The following is an 11,101-nucleotide window of genomic DNA, read 5'->3' as shown; positions in this document are numbered from 1 at the left end:
GTTGGATGAAGATTTCGAGGTGTATTCGAGTTTTATGTAAACAAATAGATTTTGTTAAGTAGAAGAACTTACCAGGACAGAAAGCTTAAACTAATAAAAATCAAACCAAATAAAGGTTGTATTATTTAAATGAAAACATACTTTATTTTTGGCTTTATGTACTTCCTGTTTCTTTTCTCTGTCCGTCTCAGAAACTCATCAAGCTCTAAGGTTTTTTTCATCCACTTGTAGAGTCATGCTCCACTGAAACACCTGTTTCCAATTCAGACACCAGATGCAAAACCGTTTGTTTCCTGCAAGCAGCAAAGAACAGTTATCCTGGAGGTAATGGATGGAAGAATAATTTCCTTCTGCTTATGACCAATAGTTTGGAAAATCCAAACTTGGAGGATTTTTGTACAATTTTGGCACCTCTGCAGTGGAATGAATTTACTTTCAGGTATATTTATAACATTTTTATTACAAACGTATATGTTTTGCTTTAGGCAAAGGTTGTTCCATTGATGGGCAAGATAGATGTGTTTGATGTCAAATCTATATCACTGGGCTGTGTTGCATCTTGGCAAAGTTTGTTTATAACCATTTAAGAAATAGATAATCAAATCTGTTTCGTAACACCAAAAGTATGATGCAGATGTGCTGTAGATTAACTTTTAGTATCAGGGTTGCTTGTTCAGGATGTTAAGTTGAGCTCTGCCAAAAAAGCTTCATGATTGCAGTTCCTTTTTTTTCGACAAAATAAAAGCATTTTATTTGGTTTTAAGGCAAAAAATAAAGCAGCAGCACCAAAAACACTAAGAGCATTGATGTGAGGCTGAAGAATTTCAGCTGCTGCCAACTCTTTCAAACTCTTCATTATGCTTAATTGTTTAGAGGACAAAACGCACTCAGAGGCAATTAGAAAGGATTTGCAAGGCCAGCTTTTCACAAGAAAACCAAGAACAGAGTAAAATGTCGGCATTATGGATCTTTGCTTAAATTATCATACCATAGAGGCTAACGCACAACATTAATGGGTCATGAAAACTTCACATTGAGCAAGTCAAACAGGCATTTCCTAAATATAAAAAAAAAATAAGCACGAATCCACCATTTCAGCAACTTTATTAGAAGCATCCTTGTAACATTAGACAACCGGTTGCTGAATATTCTGCATTATTATTCTGATCTGTGGGAATAACTGTAAGAATAAATCCAAATTATGAGGAAAGACTCCTGGTTTTGGTCTGTTAAATGAAGCTTTCTTTTATTTTGAAGTCAAAAGCTCTTCTTCCGTTTCCTGTTATAATCTTTTCTGCCAAAATAAACTTTTTTTTTTTACTTTTGTAGCTTGGGGGATTCAACTTTATCCTCAGCATAGACACTTTCAGAAAGGAGCGCATGGATTCTAGACACGTGACAGAGCGACTTGACATGCATCAAGAATGAATTGGATGTGGTGGAGAATCCAGTTGTTTTTCAAAATAAAACTTCCTTCAGAATCAGTTAAATTAAAAAAGAAAAAACATAGGTCAAGGTTTTTTTTATTTCTTCGGGTACTGACCGTCTTATGGACCTGTGCCTACCGGTCTGCTACCACTGCTGTAAAGGCCTTTATGTTAAATTACAGTCAAGATAAGTACATCTTGTGATGAATGTATAGATTGCAACAAATGCCATCGGTCACGCATACACTGTTAAACCTTATTTTCTATTGTTTGTGGGAATCAAAATATGTAAATTTATTTATTTAGATGCAGTAATAAAATAGGATTTCTATTCAAAGTTTTTAAGGATATTTTGTAGTTTTGGCAACATGGCGTTTATAGTGTAATTACTTTTACTCATGCAGCTTACTAACCTTCATCTAAAAAAGGAAAAGTGTTTTTCTAAAATGTCCAAACTACTCCTTTTGAGTTCTAATGTCACAATAAAAAATCATTTCACATTTAATTAATGCTAAATACCTGCAAGGAATGAACAAAGGGTTTTTTTAAATAACTCATTCATATTTAAGATGGCAAAAATCCACACATTCACAGATCACTTGGTCACTACTCAACCAGCTGAAGTACCTGAAGTACAAGTAGTACTTGGAGTTCATTCCACGTACAAGGATGCAGGTCCAAACAGGAAATGTAGCACACGTTAAAAATAGAATGTGTGATCTGTGCATCAGTTTTTCATCTAATGGAACATTAAAGTTTGCATAGTAGGTTAAAATGTGCGGAACAGTTCTGTTGTGTTGGATCACAAAGCAACCCAAAGGATGGAGACGTTGGTGCCGCCTTTATGTGATATGTGGTTGACCCGTCCTCGAATGCAGTCCAGAGTAACGTAAAGAGCCGTCCCGTTCTGGACCTGAAGGGAAGCTCTGAGTCCAACACTGGCCCACTCGCTCCCTTCAGGCTTGGATCCGGAGACCTGCTGAGCCACGGGTCCCGACTGCTGCCCCCCAGTCTGATGCAACGTCAGCTTAATGATATTACACGAATGGATCAGCTTGAGGTTCAGGGCAACATTCGCTGTCCCTCTCTCCTGGAATATGAAGTTCTTCTGGCTTCCTGGCTGGCCCGTGTGGGCCAGGTGGACCTGGGGAGTGTCGGGGCTGATCTGCTGGAAGAGCAGCGGCTTATTCCTGACGGCGCCTGAAGGAAGACCGGTTCTAGACACCGTGGCTGTCAAGGCTGACGCCACCGCTGAGGGAATCCAGATGAGGCTCAGCATGCTGATGCCGGTGCTGTCTCCAAAGTAACGGATGTTGCACTGAGACGGGGAAGTGATCTCAAAGCTGAGCGTGTCTCTGCTCTCCACGCTGACGGCGCCGGACAGCGTGATGGAGGTGTCTCTGTAGTTCACGCCCGTCTTGAAAGCCCGCATCACTTCTTGGCCCGTTCCGTTCTGGGAGGTGTAGGCGATGAGCGAGAAACCCTCTCGAACGCAGGTGTGACCCATCGAGTAGAGCGCCTGCTGGAGGACAAACTTCACTACTCCGCTTTCTGTGAATCGGACGGCTCTGCCGTCATGGGTCAGGCTGATCACGTAGGGGTCAGACACAGAGGTCATGCTGAACGTCGGGCGGTAGCTGGTCTGGTAGTGCGCCAGCAGAGACATCTGAGCTGTCATGGCCACGGCGCCGGTGTCGTGAGACAACCAGAGCACACTCAAAGATGGAGCGCTGACGTCAAAGACGTGAAGGTCCTTGCTCTGATTGCAGTGTTGGCTTGGACTCTTCAGCAGCAGTGTGAGGGTCTGGTTGGGCTCCACCTCCACCCCCGTGCTGACGCTTATCCCTTGGAAGTACTTCCCATCCGGCTGTTCGATCCGAATGCCGCTGAGATCCTGACCCTCCTCTGCCTGGCTCCCATTGATCCTCATCCCTGCCTGAAGGAAGTTCCTGCAGTTGTGCTTTATTGCAAAATTGTGATCCAACCACACAAGACCGTGCTGCAGGAAGGTCACCAGCCCCGCCTCGTTGGACAGAAGATCGCTCCGCTCCTTCCCTCGTATGTTCAGCTGTAGGCCAGAGAAGATGTGGGTTCCAGATGTCCCGGCAGAAGGACCTGCCACATTCCCTGACCAGGACTGGGACAGAAGGCTCCCGGACAGATGGCCGCACACCGAATCACTGACGGCTGTGCAGGGAGCAGCGACGGGCTCTCCATCACAGTCAGAGCAGGCCTGGCACTCCTGCAGCTCCTGGTTGTAGAAGTACTCGCGACCACAGAAACCCAGCAGAGCTTCACTATCTGTAACTCCAAGACACCTGAATCCCCCTGAAGATCAAGGAACGGCACAATTCATGAGACAGGAAAAGGTGTTTGTCTGCATTTATGACACAAATGAGAAAATCCACAAACGCACCAGGAGTGTTGAGGCACTTCACGCGCTCTCCACAGATGTTTGGCAGTTCCAGGCATTCATCTCTGTCCTGCAATTAAAAAATCATTAAAACCAGGAGTGGCCCCTTAGGCACTACCTGGCCCCGCCCTTGCTGCTCCCTATCGACCCAACCTCACTGGCTGAGCGGCTGCTACATGCCCCTCATTTTACCATTCTGCCCCTACCACCCTGGTCAGAGCTGGATGTGACAAATTTATGAAGACCAAAAATAAAACTTTTTTAAAAAATGGGGGCTTTACTTGTTGGTTTTTATCTCCATAGCAATCATTTTATGTTTTGGTCTACAAACGTAACAAACAGGTCTGTGTCATATTTAGAAGAATCAGCAAAAGCATGTTGGGATTTCCATGGCAACTGAAGTTTTTTGTTAACCAGGCCCACATTTCTAATACAATTATATTGATATGTTTTGTTCAGCTTGAACAAAGGATTCATGTATTCATAGTAATCCCATAACAGGGGAACGCCATTTTTGCGAGCTCGCCGCGCTAACGCTGTTCAAAATCAACAAACTTTAAAATTAACTTCTTTTTTTTTCCCAAGTGGCTTCCGAATGATGCTCGAGGAGTTAGGAGGCAATCGATCGAAATTCCTAGAATTTTAAATTTGTAAGGAATTCTAAAGGTTATCTTTTGATATATATAGATGGAAGCCTCTTTCCAAGGTCAAAGGTCAACAAACTTGGGTAGACTTCACTTGACGATGTGTGTCTGAAAATTTCATAAAAATCAGTCAATCAAAAGGTTTTTTCCACATTGTGCAAAAATGAGAAAAACTGAAATAAATTTCACAAAAAATGGCCGCCAAGCTGTAGATCCTGTGGCCATCCCATAATAATTTTTAAACTTCATTTGGATATCCCCGACTTGTGTGTTTTGGTTTTCTTTAGTGGATTATGAAATACGTTTTTGATTGTTGGCCCCCGTCATTTTTTTTGCCGGTTTCTCCCGCTGTGATGCCATTATTTTTTAAATAATTTAAAAACTAAACCTTACGAAACTAAGAAAGAATTCCACAAATTGAATTTGGTTGATTTTTCTCTGAATGATCCAAGTTTTCCTGGAAAGTTTCTTCAAATCAGACATCAAGTCCACGACGAGCTCGTTTTAGATCTTCCCACATTAGTTTGCCACAAAAGCACACCAGGGCTGGAACGTTTCATACCTGACACAATCTGTCTGCCGTCGGAGAGCACTGGGAGATGAGGAAGAACCCCGGTGGGCACAAAGTGCACTTCTCACACTGAGGCGGGCTCCTCTGAAAGTCGCAGAACTCCTCTGATCCACACGGGCCGGCACAGCCCAGCAGAGGCTGGGGAAGGTGAGCTTCTCCAACAGCATCCATCACCTTGGAGTCCGCATCCATCTTATGGATGACGTAGGATTTGCGAAGGTGGCTGCGAGCCTGGCTCTGCAGTCCCGCCAGGTGGCTCTCGAAGTAGCTCTGCAGCTCATCCTGCAGGCCCTGGAAGGAGACCTGCTTGAAGGTGTCTGAGAGGAGGCCATACTGGGACTTGACCGCGCCCATCTGCTCGTACATGAGCCGCTGCTGGTCCAGGATCTGACGCTGCTGGGAAAGCAGCGCCTCCTGTTGGTCAGCAAGCTTCTGCTGCAGGTCACGGATGATCACCTGCTGGGCTCTCAGGGCTTCCACCAGCTTCTCCTGACCTTTGGAGAGCTGGAGGTGCAAGATGAGGGCATCCTCTGAAGGGACTTCATTCTCTCCTGTGAGGACGTACGGGTGAATTTTCCCAGTTAAACAAGACGGCCCATGAAATGTCACTGACACCACAACATGATGACAGATCCAGATGACTGATGGGGCTTCATTCACGCTTTGCAACAAGACAGAGCTGCAGACTTAGGTTTAGTCTTCAGATTTAAACCCAATTTACTGATCACACTGGAGCAAAAAAAACTTAAAGAAAAACTATAAATCTATCTGTTCTTTACAGAACCACTCCGATCAACTTTTGATCTGTTTTTTTAACTATTATAATTAAGCTATTTTTCGCCAAAATCTAATTGAAACCCAGCATCTGGTGATGTCCATGAGTTCAAGACTTCAGGCTGTCATCGCCAACAAAGGGCCTTCAACCAAATATTAGTAATGACCAGTTTGTTTCAGTTATTTCATTTGTCCAATTACTTATGAGCCCATGAAATGAAGGGATTGTGTTTAAAAAATGCTTTCGTTTTTCACATTTTTATGCAATCTTTTTGTTCAACTCATGGAATAAAATCTGAAAGTCTGCACTTCAATGGCATCTGAGTTTTTTATTTCAAATTCACTGTGGTAATGTACAGAAAATAAATTAGAAAGAATGTGTCTCTGTCCAAATATTTATGGTCCTGACTGTAGCTATATAAAAAAAGAAAGGAATGGCTGAAAAATCTAAGACTTAAAATACTGTCCAATATATAGGCAACTTCTTTTATTTCTGGGGTTTTCTAAAGTTACACCTGTTTATGCTGTAAGTAAAGACTTAAGTCTGGAATTCCTGTTAAATTACTAAACAAAAAAACCTTTAAACTCACTTTGCCTTGACCCTGAACCCTCCAAACGCCCCTGCCTTTGGTGTCACATCAAAGCAGTCTGCAGTTTACTCAGCTCGCACATTATGTACGCCAGCTCTGTGTGCGCGTGTGCGTGTGTGTAAGTGCTTAGGCCATTTGTTTCCATTTGTTGCCAAATCTGCAGTCGTTGTCTGCTTTCAGGGGCTGAAATGCTGATATACAAATATATTTTTTTTCATACTCCAAATGGCGCATAAAGTAGGACAAATGAGATGCAGACCTGGTTTTATGTCACACGTGAGCTGGACGCCCAGAGACGCTCCGCCGAGTTCCGGTGATGAATGTCCAAAGTCTGGAAAATCTGCCAGGAACTGCGCGGCTCTGTCTGACACATGGACTAGGGGGAGCTGTCCTGCTGTCCTGGGGACGCTCTCCTCCTCCGGCGCAGCAGGACATCCGTCTCCAACACAAAACCTTCCCAGCGCTTTTGCTCGTAGGCTCTGCGGCAGCCTGCACTCGATCCCTCGGCACTGGCGGGTCTCGTTAAAGGACTGTGTCGTGGCGGGGGCGCAGTCCGCGTCGCCGCACCTTCTCCGCGCGCCTCCGTCTCCGTGCCCCCCGTGAAGCGCTGGGAAACTTTCCACTTGCGTCCGCGTGGAGCTCTGGTCCGAGCGCGCCTGATCCCCCTCCGCCTGTGCGGCTTTGCCCCTGGTGGAGGGGCTGAACTGTCGCGGTGGTCTGACGGATCTGGCGCCCGGGCAGTGCGCCCCGGTGCACGGTCTGGGGTCGTAGCAGTGCGCGCCCCTGCACATCTCTGCGGCTGCAGCGCAGAAGAGCAGCAGCGCAGACGCTGCTGAAAACATCTCGCATCTATTCTGGGGTCTGCAAAAGATTAATGTCGGGAGTCCCAAATGAGGGAGTTAAATCTTCCTCTCCCCAGACAGACGTTCTCCTGTGACTCCAAACTTGGTCATCCTCCGCTCCTGGTCCGCTGAGTCTGAGACAGTCCCGGCTGTGACTATGGAGGAGTAGAGGCATCCGGAGCGGGCTGCTGGCTGCTGGCTCTCTCCATGTCTGACACACTCTGAGGGCTGCAGCTCCACTATACCACAATGTGGCATTCCTCAGACCTAATTAGCATCAGGTTTCCCCATGGCCGCAAATTAACCCTTTACCCTCCTAGCGCTCTGGAACTCAACTCAAGAAAATGCAGCTCCAAAAAGAAAAGTCTGAATAGAACATTTTCTGTTTCAGTCCAAAGTAAAAAATAAAGCTGTTAGCACCATTGTATGGTCAGACAATCACGTGACACATAAATAACATTTTTATCTTCACAATGGCGACTTTTCTGATGGTTTTATCTCCATAGGAACAATTTTAATTCTTGGTTGCCTGGAGGTGACGAACATGTTTATGTAATTTTCAGAAGAATCGGCAAAAGTACATTTTTGGATTTCCTTGGCAACAGATAATTTCTGTCAACCACACTCACATTTCTAACATGTTCATATTGTACATCATTGTTTTTCCTGTTATTCATTTTCACAATATTCCTGTAAAAAATCTGCAAACAGGGGAAAACTTCTTTTGGACGTCCCCAACTTGTGTGTTTTGGTTCAGTGTAATTATTAATTCTTTAATGAATCTCACACAAGATCCCGCTGTGATGTCATCAGTATCTTGGGGGAGGGGGGGGGGGGTCATTCAGTGTGCTCAAAAATTCGTTTTCATTGAGGACTAGGTGTGTGCACATTTTGTTGGGATATTGTGTGTGTGGTGGGGTGACATTTTCGCTCAAAGACGCAGTAAGAAAGAGAAATTGCAAAAACGATCCGATCCTTCAGTCCAGGACGGCTGCGGGACAGAATCGTCTTCTCCGGGTCATTCCAGACGATCACGGGCCGTCACTCCTGCCCCTTGTTGATTTTCCTGTGACCCCGTGACCTGCAGAAACCATGAGTTCTTATCCCATATGTTGGGACAGCTGGACGTCTGCATCGTCCTACCAGCATGTCGGCACAGACCGGCCTCTGTTTGGAGGACAAAGCCAGCAGAGGTCAAGCTTTTGCTGGGAGAGCTGCAGGAGACGTCAGGAATGTGGCACCAGACAGCCGGGTTTTGAACCCTCACTTACAGTCAAAAGCAGCATGAAGTTATTTGAGGCTCATGCCTGTTGTAGATGACTAAAGGAGGAAAAAGAACCAGAAGTCACTGCGGTGACACAACATGACACTGCTCCACATGTCATTGTATGATATTAACCCTTGTGCTGTCTTAGATGACCCCCCCCCCCCCCTTCCATTGACATGTTCTCCCTACCATGACAAAGGTGGATAAAGGTGGAAAGATTTCATGTAATCCATGGACACCAGTGAAGATCACAAATCATTGAAGAAAAAAGGTTCAAAGCACTGTCTAGTGGGTCTAGATGACCCAACTCCCAATGATAAAGTGCCTTGGATAGCACAAGGGTTGATGATAAAATGTTCGAATGCATGACTCTTTCTGGGAAATATTTTCCCACACTCTAAAGTCAAAGGTTGGAGTATTTAGGGATTGAACCAAAACGTTTTACTTTGTTTATTTGCTGACGCAGAAAACTACCTAAAAAGAAAATGAATATCTTTATACAATGTTTAAAGTCCAAAAATGTGACTTTACAGGTACAGTAAAATAATGACTTAAAGCAGATTTAAATAAATAAGACTAAAATGATTTGAATTACGGTGTTTTCCGCAGAATAAGTCACTCCGAAGTATAAAGATACGTTCACGTTGGTAGTGACATATGGGTGGCATACCTTTTAATTCACCAAAGTGCCAACCGTTTGAGTTGAAATTGATAATTCATCCATTCATTCATTCATTCATCTTCTTGACCGTTTTTCCCTTTCGGGGTCACGGGGTTGCCGGAGCCTATCCCGGCCACTTGGGCGTAGGCAAGGGATGTCCTGGACTGAAACTGATTTGAAAATGAAATTGATAATTGTCATTTCAAATCAGTTTCAATTTAGTTTTTTTTTATATAGCCCATTATTACAACATGGTTGTCTGGGTTGGCTTCACTAGTTGTACAAAACATGAAATCAGTTATAAGATACAATAGCTGATTGCTAAAATAAAATAAACAGAAGAGTTAGCTTATCTAACTCTACAACTACATGTTCAGATGGTGAAGCAGATGGACTTCATCCAGATGGAACTGGGGATCCACTGGGTAATTAAACAACATAAAGAATCATTTAGAAGGTGCATTAACAGGTGTGTTAGACGCCACCTTTCAGACTGGCAGCAAGTCGGTCCTCGCAGTCAACAAGCCAACGATTCATCATTTTAGGGGATTTATGTGTTAAAAATGTTCCAAGTTATGCTTTAATTTGTAAGGTTGTTGCTTCTTCTGAATTAATGTTCTGTTCACACAGGAAGTTGGGCTGTTGTTTTCATAAAGCTTCTGTGCCCTTTAAACCCCTGGTAGATTTCAGATTGCTGGTCATCTGTAAACAAATACACAAATAAAGCTAATTTATGTAATTACAGGCTGCACGGTGGTGTAGTGGTCAGCGCCCTCAGTTCACAATAAGCAGGCCCAGGTTTTGTGTGGAGTTTACACGTTCTCCTTCTGCATGTGTGAATTTCCTCCAGTTTACTCCCAGTCCAAAAAAAAACAAGCTTACTGTCTCTAAATTGCTCCTAGGAGTAGAAGTCAGTGTGTGTGAAGGAGATTGTGTTGCCCTGCAACAGACTGGTGACTTGCTCAGAGTTTATCGCACCTTTGCCCAAACAGCAGCTGGGATAGGCTCCAGCAACCCTGAGATTCTGAAAGGGATTCCGTGGGTTCTGAAGACGGATGGATGTAAAATTTAGTGTTTTTATGTCTAGCAAATGTTTAAATAGTACTTTAATAGATGTCTAAAAATGTCCAATGATTACAAGTAAGTGTGTGGCCATCTGGTAGACATCTACAGCAGATGGATATTAGTTTTCTGATGGACATCTTTTGTCGGATTGGTCAGGATTTTTAACATTTAAGATACTAAATCATGGATTAAGATTTTTTTAAGCATAAATGTACAATTTTTGGGGTAATATTATCCCACTGAAGATCAATCTTTAATGTTTCCCTGAAACAGCAGTGGATTTTGAGTTAAAATAATTCCATTTTTCTAAATAGTAAAGACTAATAAAACAACCTTTTTGCATATTGATCCTTTCTGATGTTTTGTTGTTCAAGTCTGGATGGATTATAGGTTTAGTCTGAATAACTGTATTTATTGATCATTTTGTGTTATTTTTGGCACCTTTAAAGGCTGAGTTCAGCACAGCAGAGAACACACAGAGGGCGCTGCAGCTCTCCCACATGCAGGACTTACCCAATCTTCACCTTGGTTTGTCACTTTCAAAAGAACTGGGCAAATGAGTGAGGTCGGGTCATGAAGGGGTTTAGCTTCAGTAGGACAATGGAGAAACAAAAAAAACAGAGAAATGTTGTTTCTGGAAAATGCTGGACAGAACTTTTTAGGCAGAATTCTGTTTGTTTTCAGGATTCAGACAGAGAAGTCTGGGGTTTTGGACTTCCTGGCTGCCTCGAGCACAGATGCAAACAAGCAGCTTTCAGTGTCAGCAGGTTCAGATAAGAGCAGGAGGTTTTTACTTAGCTCCTCTGCCCACTTTTGTTTCACCAATTCAGCCGATTTAAATCATTGT

At 43.7% G+C, this 11,101-nt stretch overlaps 1 protein-coding gene and 1 long non-coding RNA gene across 2 annotated transcripts; both read right to left on the bottom strand.

The window, feature by feature from the left end:
* Nucleotides 1–723: 723 nt before the first annotated feature.
* LOC105356706 lies at nucleotides 724–7,594 on the bottom strand. The gene is made up of 4 exons (XM_011489088.3): nucleotides 6,679–7,594; nucleotides 5,047–5,606; nucleotides 3,844–3,910; nucleotides 724–3,755 (listed from the first exon to the last, which is right to left on the bottom strand). Exons 1-4 carry the CDS (start codon nucleotides 7,259–7,261, stop codon nucleotides 2,230–2,232), a joined length of 2,736 nt encoding a protein of 911 aa, XP_011487390.1. The 5' UTR covers nucleotides 7,262–7,594; the 3' UTR covers nucleotides 724–2,229.
* Nucleotides 7,595–7,743: 149 nt separating this feature from the next.
* Nucleotides 7,744–10,865, bottom strand: LOC110017251. Its single transcript, XR_002292587.2, has 3 exons — nucleotides 10,768–10,865; nucleotides 8,533–8,581; nucleotides 7,744–8,428 (listed from the first exon to the last, which is right to left on the bottom strand). It is a non-coding gene; the product is annotated as an uncharacterized LOC110017251 (long non-coding RNA).
* Nucleotides 10,866–11,101: the final 236 nt, after the last annotated feature.

This window comes from Oryzias latipes, chromosome 20 (genome assembly GCF_002234675.1).
Source record: "Oryzias latipes chromosome 20, ASM223467v1".
Classification (NCBI taxonomy): domain Eukaryota; kingdom Metazoa; phylum Chordata; class Actinopteri; order Beloniformes; family Adrianichthyidae; genus Oryzias; species Oryzias latipes.
Note: the sequence above shows the minus strand (reverse complement) of the source record. Positions and strands in the feature narration are given on the sequence as shown.

Bases quoted from the DNA above. Each gene is read 5' to 3' on its own strand.
- LOC105356706 (XM_011489088.3), bottom strand. From the start codon at position 7,261: ATGTTTTCAGCAGCGTCTGCGCTGCTGCTCTTCTGCGCTGCAGCCGCA. The intron at 5,607-6,678 runs GTCTGCATCTCA...ACGTCCTCACAG, and splicing joins CACGTGTGACATAAAACCAG to GAGAGAATGAAGTCCCTTCA. The intron at 3,911-5,046 runs GTATGAAACGTT...TTTTAATTGCAG, and splicing joins CGGCAGACAGATTGTGTCAG to GACAGAGATGAATGCCTGGA.